Source organism: Taudactylus pleione, unplaced genomic scaffold (assembly GCF_031769625.1).
Source record: "Taudactylus pleione unplaced genomic scaffold, aTauple2 ptg000007l, whole genome shotgun sequence".
NCBI classification, from domain to species: domain Eukaryota; kingdom Metazoa; phylum Chordata; class Amphibia; order Anura; family Myobatrachidae; genus Taudactylus; species Taudactylus pleione.
This window is the reverse complement of record NW_028284410.1, coordinates 3,466,408-3,485,542: the sequence shown is the minus strand read 5'-3', so window position 1 is coordinate 3,485,542 and position 19,135 is coordinate 3,466,408. Positions and strand designations below refer to the sequence as shown.

Here is a 19,135-nt window from a genome sequence, read left to right as displayed (position 1 = left end):
AAAACATAGGTACGCTCCCACCACCCCAAAAATAAGTTGGCGTAGGCGGGAGCGCATGCTGACCCCATTGCTATTCCCCTCGTTTGCAGGTAGTATTTTCTATTGAAAATAAAGAAATTCTTATGCAAGATAAATTCTAGTAGTTCAATTAGAAACCTGTTAAAGTCCGATGTATCTGTCATATCGAGAAAGAATTTTACAGCCTGTATACCCTTCTCATGATGAATACTCGTATATAATGACTCAACATCGATACTGGCCAGTATCTGATTAGTTTCTAATTTGATATCATGAATTTTCCTAAGTACATCACGAGTGTCCTGGGCATAGGAGGGTAATGTGGTAACATACTGTCTTAGATGTGTATCGACAAAAATACTTGCTTGTTCTGTTAGTCCCCCTATGCCAGACCAATAGGTCGCCCTGGTGGTTCAGCTTGCCCTTTGTGTACCTTAGACAATAGGTAGAAGGTAGGAATTTTTGGGAACATGACACGTAGGAAGTCAAACTCATGTTTGGTTATGATTCCCTCAGATCTCGCCCATTCAATGATCTTATTGTACATGCTGGTATAATTTTCTATAGGGTTGAATAATAAATGTCGATAACAACCCTGGTCTTCTAGTTGGCGATACGCCTCTCTGAGGTACATATCAGTGGGCCAGATGACAACGTTCCCCCCTTTATCTGAGGGTTTAATAACTACATTCTGCCAGGTTTTAATTTCTTTCAAAGCTAGAATCTCATCTTTATCCAAGTTATTTTTAGTCAGTGTGGATTTAGTTCTAATGGTTTTGAGGAACATCTCATCCATATCCTTAGATACAAGGTCTTGAAAGATCTTGATCTCGGGACAGTTGATATTTTGAGGGAAGAAGGAAGATTTCCTTTTACATAATGGTCTATTCCCCCCTATACATGGTACTGGATCAGGGATGCTATTAGACTCCCATAATTCTTCAAGATTAGCAAGTGCCTCCATTTCTTCCGTAGTATTGAGCATGGAGGAATCCTCCATGGAATCAGTGGAATACTCAGGTGGGATTAACCACTGTTCTAATACTGATATCTTTTTAGGTGAATTCTTATGTGTCCCACAAGGCTCATCCAAAGGAACAGTAGGATACTTTTCGTGAGTATATTCCTGATTATCGTTTCTCTTATTAGAGTGGAATTTGGCTAGAGACAGTTTCCTACAGAAGAGATGCAAGTCCCTCTCCCAACCAAAGCAATCAAATTTCCCAGTAGGGGAAAATGATAGTCCCTCTGTAGGACCGATATATGTTTATCACTTAGTACAATGTTGGACAGGTTAATAATTAGTAACTTATCACCATCCGCTAATGTCGTCTGTTGATCCGCTGGGACTGACGCTGTGGCATAGGTGTCTCCCATAGTCTGTCCTCTCTTTCTCTTCTTGCCCCTCCTCATCTGTTTCCTCTTGGTGTTTTGAATTTGGACCTGGGTGCTAAGGTATATGTTAGCTATGTTCAATTAAATGAGTGGGTCGCTCCATCAATGCTACTCTACTATTGCCATTGTGGATATACTATTATTATTATTATTATTGCTCTATGTTTTGTCTAAGGGGAAGAGCGGATACTACTTAACCGGCCTGGGTCAGCATATACTCCCACTGCTCTGCCCAATACCGCTGACCATGTCTGTACCGCTGCAACATTCTCCGCTTATTGCCCAATGTGCTGCTGTGGCTGAATTGCTATGCAGGCATGACCAGCGGTAGTGGGCAGAGAGGAGAAGTGTTACAGGTGGGGGCAATCACACTATTACCCCTCTGCCTCATTTGCTACTATGCATAGTAGTTTCTTAACTTTTTTAGGGGAGGGGGTGTGGCCATACCTCCCGGATTTAGCCCTCACCCCCAGTACCCAGGCCTGTCACAGCACTTGATGACCCAGATTAACTCTGCCAAGTTGCGGTCCAGGGGTGTGTGCTCAGGTCATCATGGCCCCACCTCGATATATAATGTCCAAATTGCTGGTATTGTAAAGCAGAGGGCAGGTCTACGGTGTGAATCATGTTATCAAGCCGACTAGACCGCCCACTTCACTCAGGGAGGCCATATGTGGCCTCCAGGAGAGCTGCCTGCATTTGTAGCCATCATCCTGGAGATCCATCCAAAAATCGGGAGTTTCCCACACGTTACCAAAAAAGTAGGTAGGTATGCCTAGGGCAGAAGTTGTGGGAGTACACGAGGATGATCTCATTGTCCTTTTAACATTTGATGCTGAAAAGATATCAGACCTAGTAATTTGGGATCACCTATGAAATTCTAAATAGATTTGACTATCAGCCCAAGCTAGGGGTGCCCTGGAGAGGGAGACCGCTTTTTTTGAAGGGGTCTCCAACTCCCCAGGGATCCCTGGCCTGGGCTGACTAATGGTCGGGGCTGATGCTTCGGCTGGGGGGCCCGGTGATAGGGCTCCCCTGGCTGTGGCATCAGCCCCCCGTTAGAAAGGGTCCAGGGCTGGTTCTGGATCTTACAGAGAGACCATACGCAAATTTTTCCCTGTAAATCCAGAACCAGCTCTGCTTCCGTAAGCCCTGTGCTGGTTGTACTAAGAACAGGGAGACCCTACGTAATTTTTTCCCTGTACTTAGTCAACCAGAACAGGGTTGGCAAAGTCTGGGGCTGGTTGTGTTTTGGGGGGTGACCTCACGTTTTTTTTTTTCTTAACTTAACTCTTTAGACGCTTTTTACAGTGAGATACATGCAGACATCTCACTGATGTCTGCATGTATCTGTGTGAATCCGACCTGCTCATGCTCAAATCGAAAGCATGAAGCAGGTCTATTGTATTGGGGATTTGAAGAGTGATTTGAAGTCCGATTTTGAGGACGATTTCAAATCGAATGATAGTAAATAAGGGTTTTGTGTGTTAGGCTATGTAAAAGTACCAATGTTTTTCCGATGGTCCATTTGAGGGCGATTTGAGTCCAAAGTTGATTTGAAGTCCGATTTTACATGCGATTTGGCCTTTAGTAAATACTCAAAACCAAAATCGAATCCAAATCGAATGAAAATCGCACCTCAAATCACTCAAAATGCAAAATCAACCTTTAGTAAATTTACCCCTTAGAGCAGCGTTTTTCAACCACTGTGCCGTGGCACACTAGTGTGCCGCGAGCGGTTGTCAAGTGTGCCGCAGCAGTCAGCTCAGCGCACTTGTACTGTAATGTGTTTTATTCCGGAGGAGGCCAATGTAGTGTGTTTTATTCCTGTGGAGGCCAATGTAGTGTGTTTTATTCCTATGGAGGCCAATATATGTGTATATTTATATGTAGGAGCCAATGTTTATGTTTTTAAATTGGTCACCCACACCGCATAGCCAGATTGTGTGCCTTGGCAATTTTAAAATCTTGTGTAGTGTGCCTCGAGTTGAAAAGGTTGAAAATCACTGCCTTAGAGTGAGATATAGTGGAGAGAGATGAAGTACCAAACAGAGCTGTAACTAGGCATTTTACTGCCTTTGCGCACCCCCCTCCACATCCCGGTGACTGCCATACAAAACAGACAGCATTGCAATCACCACCTGATAATATAGAGCATAGGTTCTGAAACTCGGGCCCCAAACAGTGCGTGTTTTCCAGGTCTCCTCATAGAATTGCGAGTGAAATAATTACCTCCACCTGTGGATCTTTAAAATGTGTCAGTGAGTGATGAATGCACCTGTGCACCTGCTATGTGACCTGGAAAACGTGACCTGTGTGGGGTCCTGAGGCATTCATGACTACTCTCCCAATTTGGTCGGGAGCCTCCCGAAAATAGGGTGCTCAAAAGTAGGCAGGCCCCCCTCAAAAGTAGGCAGGCCTCACGGCCCCTCCAGTCCCCCCGCAATACATACCCAAACACACGCAGCAGGGGGGGCTGATGACACCATTATCGCTAAATCGCGTCATCATAACCCCGCCCCTTGCTCCACAATGCCGCAAATCTCCCCCCAGCTAAGCCGACCTGGCTGCTCCCTCCTGGAAGGGGCAGCCAGGATATCGGCAAGTATGTCCTGAGGACAGAGTTTGAGAACCACTGATATAGAGCATCACAGTGATCGCCAGATAACACACAGAGCATCGTAGTGACTGCCAGATAACATCACAGTGACAGCCAGGTAAGAAGGATAGCGTTGCAGTCTGTTAGAGCATAGAGGGTTTTGTGACGCCCATAAAATATTTCCTCATCATGAAGACCTTTATAAAATCATTAACTACTTCACCATCATCATAATTATCACCTTTACAATAATTATTTCCCTTATTCCCATTATTAACACCCATATAATTAATTCCTTCATATGCGTTCCCTTAATTACCTCCCTCAGTCTCAACAAATGAACCCTTTCATCATAATTGACTGCTTCAGTAGAGAAGAGCTCCTTCACCCCATAATAACACACAATACTCAAAACCAATTCTGTTATTCTTAGTATCACTTCTCTAAACTATACCTCCCTCCAGCCCCACTTACCTGTTGGTCTTCTCTGTGTAGCTGCCACAGTTGTGCAGAGTTCAGGACTTCCTGGCCGGGATGTACTAAAGGGAAAATGCAGTAAAACCCCCGAAAACAGGGTTTTTACCGCATTACCATATGTACTAAGGCCCGGACGCACTTTTATCGGTGCATAGGGTAACGCCAGAAAAACCTGGCGTTACTCTATAGAAGCCTATGGGCTTCTTACCGCATCTTGCTCCCGCCAGTTCGCCGCTGCCTCGCCACCCTGCAGTCGCCCAGCGCTAGCCCCACTAACCTGCTGTCCAGGGTCGCCAGCCTGCGCTCCTCCTGGGTCCTCCAACTCCTCCTAAGCTTCTTCCGGGTGCAGGGAGGAGGAGGAGGAGCCCGGGGCTTCCTGCACAGGTTATCAGCAGGAAGCTCCTGGGGCTCGGAGGGAGCGGGGTCCCACGGAGACCCCGTCACCCGGTGTCGGGTACTTCGCAAAGGGCAGCTCTTATTGCAAGAGCTGTCCTTTGCGATACTAATCGCATATGTTAGTACATATGCGATAAGTAAGGTTGCGGTGACTGGCCGAATGGTCACCGCAACCTCAGTACATCCCGCCCCCTGTGTGTGTGTAGATTGGGGAGGGGTGAGAGAGGAAGTAGGGCCCTTGCCAGCTATTGCTACCTCGCATAGCCCCTAAGGTCTATAGAGAAAAAAAGAAACCTTCAACTGGTGGGGCCACTGATAGTCCATCACACCTCTGTAAGCATCAGGCTGCCTACATCTGCTTCTCCTGTCACTGATTAAATGCACTACACCGTGGCTCTCTGTAACAGTCCTAACTGCAACCTGCCCCCAGCTCTGGGAATGACTGCTCTGCTCCATGTCACACTGAGCTGAGCCAGTCAGAGAGCTGGGGATGGATCGACAATACAATAGTGGCTGGTCTGGAGGAACAGACCATACCAACCACTAATAAATATAAATAGCAGGTGCAGGCAAGCTTAAACTATGACCAGCACTTCTAAAAAAAACAGAACCCAACCCGGAGCCGGCGCCCCTCTCCCACCGTGCCCTGTGGGGCCGCACTGCCCTAGTTACAGCCCTGGTAACAACCAATTAGCTGTCATTTTACAGGCTGTGCTAGAAAAATGACAGAAGCTGATTGGTTGGTACGTTATCTCTCTCCACTTTATCTTTCTCCAAGGGAGGGATGCTGCAACGCAAAAAATTTGGTCAAACCTCCAAAAAATGCAGTTTTCAAGGGTTTGAGCGAATTATCCATATACAAAGCTCTCTGGACCTTGGACCCGATAGCGTTGCCTAATAGAAGCCTATGGGCTTATTTTTGGGAGACTTCCCAGAGAGAGATCAAATAGGAAGTCTTTCTGTCAAAAAAGGACAGCTTTCGGGGGGTGGGGGATGCATGACGCCACCCTTCGCATGCATGCCGGCGTTATTCTATGAACCAGATGCTCCTCTGGTGTATTTCTGTATGCGCAGAATGGCACCTGCTGAATCAGCTTTCTAACTGATTGCTTCTTTAAATATAGACGCAATTACACAGAAAAACAGACGGCTTTTTATGCTTTGCTTATTCAAATAAAAAACTGTTTAAAAAAAAAATTATAATGCCATTCTGGCTGGTCTTCCTATGTCTTGACTATCACTTCTGCAATTCTTCCTAAATACAGGTCCTCTGGTGTTGCTGTAGTCTGCCAGCTCTTACAGCAATTGTTTGTACAGCATACAATCTCTATTGGATCATTGTATATAATGTTTTTAACTAACTAACTGGCTGCAAGTTCAGGGCCTTATTCAGGTTTGATCGCATGGCTGCGTTCACTATATGGCATCACAGTGCGTGTGCCTGAACCGGCCTCTGCGATCGGGAAGCGATAACAGTGAGCACACAGTCCAATAGCATAGTGATTGACATGAAGTGACCATTTAGGGGTGGAGTGGAGGGGGGGTCGGCGTTACAGGGGCGTTCATAATTAAGCCTCTGCGATTGTATGCGCTAGCAGAGGTCTAGATGGCGACAGGAAGTTTAGCAGTTGGTGCAGTAGGGTCATGTCAACTACAACTGTGCGAAAGGTCCTGATGTTACCGATGTTGTCGCTGAATTGCGGATGGGAAGTGGGCGGCTTTATACAGTCATGGGCTTCTTGGTATAGTGCTGCGGTTGCTGTGCGATTGCATTCATTAGCATATTTTCGCAGCTAGCGAGTGTGTGCGAAGGCAGCCGTGCAATCCATGCTGAATCAGGCCCTCCAGTGGCGTAAGTTCATCTCCGATGCCAGGAGGCAAGTTATAATTTGGTGTCCGGGGGGGGGGCACCAAACTTTCCCAGCCGCTGACAGTGTAATGTAGCAATTCTCATACAGACAGGCTATAGATAGACGAAGGCAGTAGCTGATGGTCTGACATGGAGCTCCACCAGTGTATGGTGGCTTCTCAGGTGTCGGGAAGGGGTGCCATGTATTGGGCGGTCAAGACGGTACACTCCGGGTACATAGTTACAGCCCTAAGTGGGGGGAATATGTTGTGGACAATGGAGGAGGTGCCCCTTCAGAGCTGGAGCCCGGCGACAGGCGCCTCCATTGTCTCCCATAGTTCTGCCCCTGAGGCCCACAGTCCTCTATATTTTGTCAGTCAACTGGAGGAAGATAAAACTGTATAATAAAATATATATATATAAAATATACAATGACAGCAGAAACTATTAGTTTTAAAATAAAGCACAATTTAACAGCTGTATATAAATATGTACTTTAGATTACTTCTCTAAGTAACAGCTGTAAATGTCATACAACATATACACCTGAAATGACGATGGTTTTGTAGTCTGCAACAAGCCTGTGCGTCTACATTTGTAATTAAACTAGTCCCATCACAGCTTTGATGATACAGCATAGGAATTGGTACCCCACCTCTGCTAGAGAGAAACATATTGCTATCTATGGTGTTAAGCATCTAGGAGAACAGCTGTCATTTATACAGCAAAAGAATAGAAGAGGCCCCTCAACCTTTATCTTTCTACCTGGGAGTGGAAATATATTGAGGATTTGGATGAGGATCATAGTCTCCAAACAGTTCGTCTGAGTCATTGCCAAAAGGACCAATCACCTAAAGGAATGAAATGATGATTAGAATGAAGGAATTGCCTATAGTGCAAGGAGTAAAGCAGTATAATGGGCAGTTCTAAAGCAAATCTCTGCATATTCTGCTATTGAAAATGAAAGTAACCTTAAAAACATAATATATTATAGAACAATATGATTCACCCTATAGCTCAGAATTTCGAGAGCACTCTACGATGGCTTTCTATCTGAGTGTGTGATCGCCGTGCGATCGCCATGCTAACCTGAGCACGTGCACTGCGGTGCATATGCATGCGCAGTACACACCATCGGCCGATCTGCGTACGCTGTTGCAATTGCAATCTGTGGTCAATTAGGTCCATAGATAGCTCCACTGGGGCATGGATTGATGTAATCTACGAAAGTGCTGCAGAGTATGTGTGCGCTATATAAATAACTGGTAACAAATAAATAATAAATCTGTGCACATACACTAATGATTTATTACTGTAAAAAGGCTTCATATTCACTATAGTGGTGTAACAGCACCAACTAGTGATTTTTTAGCACAAACATTCAAGCTCAACAGGATAGTGCCAGAATAAAGCAAGGGAAGTAGACAGAAATCGACTCAAAATCCACTGTATAATGCACTGCCAAAATCTCTCAATTACTGACATTTGATTGTGAAATCGATTTCAAAACTGAATGCGATGTGAGTCAATTTTGTCAGGTATAAAATGCATTCCATTTTGAACTTTCTGTTCATAACCGAATGCAAACAGAACCTAAATATTGTATATCAAATTATCTAAAAAGCATGCACAGATCATAGTGATCCTTGCATGCTTCTTATGCTTAAAAGAGGCTAACGAGTTTATTAAAAAAAACAAACTGGTGTTCCTTCCTAAACTCATAACCAGCCCTGGACCTTTAGCCTGTTCTGGTCATAGAAAATCCGGAGGAAAACTGATGTGGGATTCACCCTATTTTCCATGAACAAGCACCAGGCTGAACCAGCCAGTGTGCTAATGCCACAGCAGGAAGATACACAGCGTCAGCTGGCAATTCTCAGAATACTACTTGGCTGCCCAGCTGACACATGCCGCACCAGGGCCCAAACCATAGCATGGGTAGATATAGGGGCAGACTTGTTATGCATGCTATTAGCATATTTTTTATTCTAGCTTGATCCGGATCATAATTGCCATTTGCATATCTCCCCCTGACCCTGCGCTTCACACTCTCAATTTGGAACTTTTGTACATGATCCAAAAAGAATCCACTGTAGAACAACCCAGCATTCCATGGGATTTAGATAACAAAACATTCAGCAAATGGACGAAGAACAATATTACATTGCTCCCAAGTGTGGATCCAGTGCGCTATTTTCCAGAATTTAATGAATTTTGTGACCACTATGGCCTTTGGGGACAGCTATTTTTATCAGTACTATACAAAATTTAACCTATATAATTTCAGTATCAAATTGCGGCCCACATCCTATCCATCTCCTCTAGCACACGGTCTAATATGGAGCCATTCCTAACTGCCACCCACTTGTAAAAAAAAATATGTTGAGACCCTCAATTAAAAAAAAAATGTAATAACCAAAACGAGGAGTCTGAAGGAACTTCTCAACCTGTGATTGTTCTAGAAAGGGTTATGACCCCAGAAGGGGGAAGGATGGGGAACCATCTGCTGAGTTACATCTCCAATAATTGTCTGATACCCCAGGATACAATTTTGTGAGAGTAAGCGGACACTGATACCAGTGGAAGAGTGCTTTAAATTGAGTTTCTATAACTAAGTAACTAAGAGAGCTGGCAAATGTACAGTATTAAGAAAAATATTTTGCTGGTCATACGTGTCTAGTTGAACCTGCAAATCCCTTTCCCAGTCCCCAATAAATTTAGGAAACTCCAGAAACAAACAAACAAAATGAGTCTTACCCCAACATTTAATCAAAAGTTTATAGCCCTTTGAAACAAAATGCGTCTGATGCGAAACAGGCCAGGCACATGTCCTTTAAATATGAACATTTTAATAAAAATTAATCTTACCAATTATCACACTGAGATTGGCTTCTAATGTAATAGGAGATTTATGTTACTATAATATTTTATTTTTGGGGTTAGATTTATTGTTAATATAATATTTTATTCATTTTTGGGGTTATCTTGATGATAAAATTTTAATCTTTGCTGTTAAGTTACAAATGTTCTTATCACATATAATGTATTACTATTTTTGCTGGGGCTCTACCCTAAAATCCTTTATTATTCCATTCCCATAATCCCTAGATACAGGAGGATGCCCCGTACTCTTTACACTGGACCCTGCCACTTAGGGCTTCTCCCTTCCCCTCTTCCTGTTCAGCCCCTGCTAACATCCCAGCTGAAAAAACGCTAACCCATTTCACTCTCTCTCAACCCCTATCAGATCATGTTTTAGGATTTATGTCTCTAGAAGCAGGTGGGATAATTACTGACCCAAAAAAATAGATTAACCGACCTATGTATGATTAAAGAAATCTACAAAACGTGACCTGTTGGGGTACTAGAGAACTTTAGTTGGCAATCACTGCTCTAAACTTTATTGCTTAACGTAAATGGCTTTAATAGCCCTCAAAAATGTGCCATGTTACTACAGTACTTGGTCAGTTCCAGTAGCCCCCGTACCTCATAAAAGGAAGTTTGATATTAATAAATTTTTAATGGTATAATGTTATTTGTGGTATCATTTTATTATCTACATTTTCCAATTGATAGTTTATGGTTTTTGAAACTACCTATATAATACTTGGCCATATTGAACATTTTGAATATTACTAATAAATGTACAATTCAGGAGGACAAGTGATAATATTAACCCTCCAAACAGACTTGGGTTACACTGATAGGTTGCCAGAAACATTGGCAAAACGATTGGAACGTATTATGGGGTATATGTACTAAGCCTTGGAGAGAGATAAAGTGGAAAGAGATAAAGTACCAACCAATCAGCTCCTAACTGTCATTTTTCAAACACAGCCTGTAAAGTGACAGGAGCTTATTTGTTGGCAACTTTATCTCTCTCCACTTTATCACTCTCCAAGACTTAGTACATCTCCCCCTATTTGTTGAGGATTGTCCATATGGTATATGCTTGTAACAGTCTTTGATGTTGTTTTTTTGTAATTTATGTTAAAAGTTAAATTTTCTCTTCTCACATGTTCGTTCTTGAAATAAACAAAGTTGCCTGATAAAATAAACAATCTGCATTGTACATAGTACTAAATGCAAACAAACAAAATGAGTCTTACCCCAACTTTCTTCCCACTGATGCTGTGTAAATCCATTGGAAAAGTGTCCCCCAGGTTCTTCAGCAGTACAAAGCTCTTCACAGCGGCCTCTACTGCAAGATCCCTATGTTCTTGGCTCTCAACAGAACTAAGGTCTAGGGAGCTGTAGGGATTCATGTCTGGCGGATCAAACTCCCCCAAACGCATGCGAGTGTAGAATAAGGGATATAAACGCTCTTTCACTGTCTAAGAGATTATATAAACAGATTAGTAGGCTAGCTGCTAAAATATAATTATCTTTCATACTCCAAAATAAGAACATACATTACATCAAACAGCACTGTGAAATGAAGCAATGTGAATGAAAAATGATAAGCCAATGACATGCTCACCAACAATACAGACAAGGAAAATACTGTAAAAAAGGAAAACCAAATCTAGCCAGTTATTTATTACAGATATGCAATATATCTACTCCCATCCCACACTAGGACCAATCTTGTTTATTAAACCCTGTTCACCGTGTCACCATTACACACACTACAGTAAGAGTTTTATATGATAATGTTATAATGAAAACGTTACATAAGTAATTATGGTTGAACCTACACTAATATGCTTGTCTTTGCAACACATGCCATGATTTAACATCAATTGTAGTTTTATTTAGATTAGTATTTAATTTGCTGAATTATTAATATACTGTATAACAGAGGCTTTCATATTATTGTATTTTATAGCCTTAGTTTTTGAATATCCATTTCCAGGAATGTCTATAAAAAGTATTTTGAAGAAGTCTTAAGCTACAGATGTGTCCTTGTTCATCTAGCCTCAATACGCCATACAGCACGATATGCCTGGCGTGAGTGAGCCGCCACGTCATGTGATAATCTGCTGGCGTCAGGTGTCTTATGCCGAAAATGCGTCTAGGTCGCAATGCAATGAGACTAGGAAGCACCAGGAGAATGTGCTGATTAACATGATATGTGACACTTGTATATCTGTGTACTGTGCCCTTCTACTTATTTTTGCTAGGATAGTGGAGACAAAAGGTGAGATTTGAATGATGTTAATCATTGCTTGTTTAACCACTAGCATTTCTAAGCACTTGTAAGGAGCAAGGCATAGATTGCGCCATCATTCAGCTACAGGATTCATGCGGGTGCCCAAAGCACATGTAGCTTTCCCGCTAGGCTGTCGCAGTGTCCCGCGGGTGAAGAAATGTGCGGTGACCCGGTCACCGCCAGAAAATAGACGCCGGGCGCATGCGCCCGGCATCTATTCTCCCTGTCTGCAGGGCTTGGGGGCTGCCCGGCGTGTCCGGAAGTGCCGGGCACGCCCCCAAGAGTGATGAAAAGGGGACGCGTCTTATAGACATGCCCCCTTTGTGATGACCACGCCCCCTTCTCGGTCGCGCACGCGCCTTCAGCGCGCGCACGAACGTGCCCTCTCTAGCTCTGGCGCCCTGCCTCACGCCGGAGCTAGAGTGAACACTACACATGTATATCACTACCTGACAGCTAAGAAAAAAAAAACAGAAACCTCAACATGACTCATACACATATTTGATGAAAATCCCCCTTTACCTCCAATGTGATGTTTCCATACTCCACCGCATCTTTTATTGTCATGAAGACATTGTCTGTAAGAAAGAAGGACAGCTCCAAATTGCATCCCGAGTTAACAGAAGCTGTAGAGAAATAGTAACATATTACACCACAGCAAAACATTTTACTTTCTACATTTTTGTTTTATTGTTTATATTTTCATGAAAATCACACATCAAGGTGCCCTTATCGTCTAATGTCTAATCTCAATGTGTTTTCACTGAATTCCTATTGCGATCACATGGAGCTATGGCGTACATGTTTCCTCTTTTTCTGGTTAGGATGTATTTCATGATGGAGAACTCACCCAGCCTGAGTCATTTAGAAATTGTAAATATATTTGTCTGATATAATGAGATGCTCCTATATGAATTTATACCATAAGCTAATACCTGTGAAAGGGGTCAGGCTTTACCCATTTAGATTGATTGTTTCCAGCTCAGTTAGTTGCACGATAACTGGTGGTTGTGCCCCCAATCAGATGACCCAGGAGGCTATTGAGCAGGTTCTATTTGTGCAACTTGCTTACTTTATTCATAAGGGCTCACCTGTCCTGGGTACCGTCACTCACTCTGTCTGTCATTGGTCTGAGTTTCCTGCACTAATGATAATCATAGTCCATGGCTTCTGGAGCCACAAAATATTCTGTGGGTGACTGACATCAAATGTCAGGGCGATAATAAGCCATCACAGTGCTTTTACTTGTGTAATCATCTTACATCCAAATGTAATTTGTTCAACTGAATATTGTTCTGATTCCTCCATATTTGAAGAATCAAATTTGCCAAAATGACCCAGCACATATATATTTTTCTTATTGCATGCTCAGTCCCACCAGCATATTTACTTTGACATATTCAGATGCACCTACATGGTACTGTGACAAGCTCAGGTTTACAGGGCCCCAGAAAATTATTATTGCCTGCCGTGTTTATGAGTAATACAGTAGGAAGAAAACTACAAGTTCCTAATATCATTATCTGCTCTTATATATATTAAACCTGTCTTTCACTAGGCACCATTGTGTCAGTGCTTTTATTACACCAATTTTACTCCCTCAATTCAATCGATGCACCAGCTATGATCTGCTGGGATAAAGTTAGCACAGTCTGGCATCTCTGCGTTTTCTGCTCACACATACTGTATCTTCCTCAGGGCTGTAACTGAATGCCTATTTATCATAGACTAACTGTTACCCGCGGCTACACCCACCGTGAAATTGCTTCTACCGACATTTTTTTTATTTGAAATGTTCTAGGTGTATTGCTGTGCATAGGGGCCCTGTCTCAGGAGTGGCCCATGTGACCAGCAGCTCTACACAGACTGCTAACAGCCGTGCCTTCACCCACTACTCACTCCAGTGTCACTGTGTGCCCTGTGCACAGACTGCTATGTAGCCTATTCTATTCAAATGAATGCGGGCCTAAAGCATCTCTGCCCTCACCCCTTACCGGCTGCGCATGGTACCACACCTATCTCTTGCATTGATGATGTCAATACATTTTGTTTCTGTTATTGCTTAGCTTTAACTTGATGGATCAATATGAAACGAAGTGCAGGTTATTTCTAGGAGTTTCCACTACAAAATGATGCAGTTTTCATGATAATCTTTTCGGTAGTTTTAGCTCTAATTTGGAACAAACAGAGAGACACAACATTCTTATTATATTAGTATAGATAACCACTTCAGGACTCACCTATTGCAGTTTCCAGGAAGCTGCTGGTGTACTTATGTAGCTCCATGATAAATTCAATGGCCCCCTCATCACTCACAACATAACCTTCAAAGCCCCACTCTGAGCGCAGAATGTCAGTTAGAAGCATCTTATTAGCACAATCTGGAACGCCATTCACTCTATTAAAAAAAGAACAACAAAGCACTATTACAATAAACTATCACACTACACCTAAGAAATGAAAAAATATAAAGTAGCATCCTCCAGGGCCCCAGATCACATCAGCTGGTCAGATAATACTTTACTGCACTGGCCAAATGCCCAACTTCCTAATATGCCTTTAGAGTCAAAATAGGTTATTAACCGCCATTTATTCATAAAGGAAAGGTAATACTGCAAATAGGTGTTGTTCATAATTCATCCTGGCATTAATCGCCATGTGTCCTTGTAACCAGAGTAATTAGACGCACAAAGTATGTCAACTATTACTATTAGCCTGGAAGGCAATATTGTGAAATAAAATATAACCTAAAAGCATTAATATTTCATAACTGTTTCATATGTAACTGTGCGGGACGTTACATCCTGTTTGAGTGTTGCCATGGAAAGATGTATCATTCACAAAAATCTTCTTTCAGTCACCTGACAGGGAGGAGAGGGTGTGTAGGCAGGAGACATTTTAGTATAAGGGAATCAATGTATTTAAGCTTGTCCATGTTTCAGCTTTCTCTCAGAGACCATATTACTTGGTACTACTGGTGTTGCTCCATGCCAGTGCTGTTTTCTGTTTTTATTTGTTTATTTTTAAATAACTATTCTGAAAATGTTACAAGATGTCATTTGTTAAACTTTTTATACCTAAAGCATTGTGACATTATGGGGTCGATTCAATTACCCGCAAGTGAGGTGAGTTGACGTTTCAACAGAGTGGAAACGTCAGCAACTCACCCTTCTTGCGGCCCGTTCCTGTCCTGCACTCGTCCATTTTTTTGTTTTGATTGTTGTGGGATATAAGCCAGGGAGAACCAAATAAGTTTCTAAGGGTCTATTTACTAAGCAGTGTTAGGAGACAGAGTGAAAAATGATAAGGTGTTAGCCAATCAGCTCCCAACTGTCATTTTTCAAACACAGCCTGTGACATGGCAGTTAGGAGCTGATTGGCTGGTACCTTATCACTTTTCACTCTGTCTCCTAACACTGCTTAGTATATAGACCCCTGAGCTTTATAATCAAATCACAGCAGGCAGTTGTGTGGTGTGTAACCTTTTGTCACATAAATTTCATGAAGGCTCTGGTAAATGCTGTAACAACAATCAGTTTTCTGTAAGCTGAACATATAAAAGGAAGCAAATAGCTTTAAGAATCAGAAGAAATTAATACTAGAATACACAGCAAAAATATAACAGTAATGTGAATAACAGGTAACAGTCAATAATGTGTATGCTACCAACCTGTTATAGCTGCACATGATGCTGTATGTCCCAGCTTCAACACAGGCTTGGAACTGCGGCAAAAATGTCATTCGCAGATCTCTCTCCTCTACCTGTGGAAATATATGAGTAATCAGAATGTAGATTGTCCTGATGACTCGGTAAGTGATGTAACGGGAAGAAACCCACCACTGAAGCCAGTGCTGAATAAGGGTACCCTCAGCAGGATTATATTAGACACAGCAAGGGGAATCCAGGAAGTCCATTGGTGGAGAGCGAGCTGGCAATTGCTTTTGGAGAAAAGGAAAAGAAGAAAGAAGAGCCACCAGGAAGAAGGGTCAAGGTGGCAAAGAAAGGACAAAAGATGCTGGCTAGGAGGAGAGAAGAAATAAGATGCAGAGTCAAACAGAGAAGTAGACAGACATGAAGCGATGGGGCCAGCGGAGGACTATTGCAAAAGAGCTGATCCTTGCCCTCCGCTGCTCAGGTGAAGTCTGCACCTGTCAAAAGGACAAGGCCCAGAAGGTGGAGTGACACTGACCCCTGCAGGGAATGGCTGAGCAGAGAAGCACCCATGAAAATGAGCTACCCCTGGGGTACCCTCTATGCGCCCCCCAAGGTTGGTTGAACAGTTAAGGTCCCAGTGTGGCAGTTGATTATGTGTAGGGTTCACTGAGCACCAGGCCCAATGTACTGTTAGCATAGAGCACAGTTAGTTTTGCACTTGGCCCAAAGGTCACAAGTAGATTTGAGTTCTTCAGGTCATGCCACATATCATGGCCTGGTATCATATAGGGCATTAGGAACTAGACCCTCACATTGGAGCGGGACTTAGGCCCCCAAGAATCAAAGTAGAAATTGCGCAATTGGGCAAAAGGCTTGCCCAGGTTCAAAGTTACTCAGTCATTAGACCTACCAGCAGTCAGGCCCCGTGAAAGATATGCTGCTGGTGAGTTGTATTACTAGTGTGTGTTTAGTAGAAATGTTATGTAGGCAGAGATAGTACACTACACTAAGCCTGTAGTTCTTATGTTACACACCAAGGGTCATTTGTAGTGCCGGCATGTTGTTAGTTAGGCTAGCATTAGTGGGTTACACTACCCTTGTAGATAGTGTAGTGAAGCCATGGGGTAGGGCTGTGTCTGTGTTTCGTGCAGATAACAGTGATGCAGTGGATGACCATCAAGCTGACCACAGTGACCCTGGTGAGTGTTTCTATTTGTGTGTTTCCCCAGATATCTAGCAGATAATTATAGCCTGAGTGTGTGAACACTCGATAGGCAATCAAGGGTGTCTGAGACACTTGTGCCAGTCATGACATAAATTTACCACAGCAATAGGAAGGCGATCCAAGGGTACTTCCCCCTGCTGTATTTGTGGTTTCTGTCCAGATACTATAACACCTCTCTATCTCTCTGTCATAGAGTAGTCCAACCTGCATTCCTGGAAGAACTGCAAATTATCCAGCGTACTGAAGGTGAGAGCAGGTGGAGTAAGCTAAATGCAGAGACTACACCACACCATGCACCCACAACATCTCACAAGAAGACACAGAACCCAACAGGATTTCAATGAAGATAGAGGGGAACTTCACCACTCAGAGATTAAGGCTTGTAGAAAATATAGATTGAAAAGTAAGATCCGGCCCACTCACATCAAATGCTTAAAAATGTCCTGTAATGCAGAGCAGCCCATCAGATATTAGTCATCAGTAGTCTGACATGCAACTGATATACCTAATATCTCACTAGTTGGTTAGTACTGTAGGTTGAGTATGTTTATTAAATAATCTATATAACCAGGTTACCAGCAGGTCAAAAATTATAGTGAAAACAACACAGCTATAGAGTTGGGCGAATCACTGGTGGGTAGAGAGTGGAGAAAAAGTGTAAAATACATACATAAACTGTTCTCCACTCTATTCTTCCAAATGGGAACTAACCATTATAAGAAATACAAGTATATCAGTCTATAAAAATAACAAAATACATTGACATTTACACCATTATTATAATAAAAGGAAGCTAAACACTGTTTTGAAGTTCGTTAACCGTCGTTTCTTTAGGGTCTTAAAAGTGGTATAGCTAGAACTGTAACCAATCAGATCGGTGGAATGGGGCAATGATCTGTCCACTAGTCAAGTGAAGAGAGGGTAATTACTGAGAATGACATATTGGAAGGAGGAGAATCTGACAACAGAACGCAGTAATGATGAGAGGCTGCCAATATAAGTGGCATAGTAAGAGAACATATACTGTACTACTGTATATGACAGAGTTATTGTATGTTACTGTTTCTGGCGTGTCATTTAAAAAAATAGGCTGGTTTAAAACTGCAAAACCCAAGGTAACTCCCAAGAATTGCACTACAGGTATTCATTTTTGTTTTAATTAATTAAAATATTATAGTGTATTGCTGACACTGAGAACTTTGCTCTTTTGCTAGAGTTATAATATACCGTTTATACCATAAGGTACTTTGCTCAGTATTACCTTGGCATCAAAACTGAACCTGGAAACGGGGACATTTTCAGGGCCCCCATGGACATCAAAGTGTTTGCAGCCTGCATTGGCTTTCACATAACGGGGGTGGTCTCCTTGCAGTCCTTTCACGAAAGCTGCAGCTAAAAGTCCACTAAGAAAGGGGTCTTCTCCATAAGTTTCCTGCAGATGAAACATTATACCATTCACTCAAATACAGTATTCACGTCTATGTTGTACAGCTATTTGGACCAGTAAGCACACCTTTTAATTCATTAAATTGTGCAGGAAAAACAGTATAGCTGTATAGCTGGGCATAATAATTACCTAATGTAAAATGCTAAAGGGATGTTCTGCAGTCTAAAATCTTATTTAAATATTAGATTTTTTTTATCAATAACTGTATAAATAAATGACATTTGCAAGCTTTTAGTCTATGCTTTTTATCATATATTGCTATGAGAAATCCCTCAGAATGATAAAGACTCACCTGATTCCTCCCCCACAGAGGATGGCGCATGATATTTATCACAGGACTGAAGCAACTGAGTCCAGTGTGGTCATCATAGGTCCCAACAGATATGAAGTAGTTGTGTTTGGCTCTAACTTCAGTGGCAGTAACATTGGCCACCTTGGCTACCAGCTCTGGGCTGCAGACAAAAGCTGAGTGAATGGAGTCATAGTGTATTGTTATTACGCATAGAGGGAATTAGAGGCCTCCCTACAATCAATCGATAAGAGTAATGATGAAGACAAAGGGGTCTATTAATGAAAGGCGAAGAGCCACATTGCTAGTGATAGGGCTCATTATCACGTTTCCCAATACAGGAAAGGGGTTACTGCTGCCAATAAGCCTTTGTATGTGGAAGTCTATTTAACACATCTCAGGATGATGTTACCAGAACAAAGAATTAAAATATAGTTTATTTTTAACTATTCATTTTATTTATAATGGAACCTATCTGATCTGGGTCTTTAGTTCCATTGTGTATGTACAAGTCAGCAAACAGGCTCAGGTGTGTAGACTACTACTGAGACTGGTCCGGCAAGGCAGAAGGATAACTATTAATATTTTGTCATAAATATCTTACCCTTTATTGATACAATAAGCAGTGATAAA

At 42.3% G+C, this 19,135-nt stretch overlaps 1 protein-coding gene across 4 annotated transcripts in view; it reads right to left on the bottom strand.

Moving 5' to 3' along the window:
* The window catches only part of LOC148542857 (uncharacterized), a 58,294-nt gene that overhangs the window by 22,652 nt on the left and 16,507 nt on the right, over nt 1–19,135 (bottom strand). For all 4 annotated transcript variants that reach the window (XM_088460622.1, XM_088460687.1, XM_088460666.1 and 1 more), the window contains exons 4-10: nt 18,506–18,665; nt 18,028–18,198; nt 15,557–15,648; nt 14,127–14,284; nt 12,409–12,512; nt 10,844–11,068; nt 7,500–7,585 (exon numbers count right to left, since the gene is read on the bottom strand). In XM_088460622.1, coding sequence (XP_088316748.1) covers nt 7,500–7,585; nt 10,844–11,068; nt 12,409–12,512; nt 14,127–14,284; nt 15,557–15,648; nt 18,028–18,198; nt 18,506–18,665 — 996 coding nt within the window. The remainder of the gene's footprint in view (nt 1–7,499; nt 7,586–10,843; nt 11,069–12,408; nt 12,513–14,126; nt 14,285–15,556; nt 15,649–18,027; nt 18,199–18,505; nt 18,666–19,135) is intronic.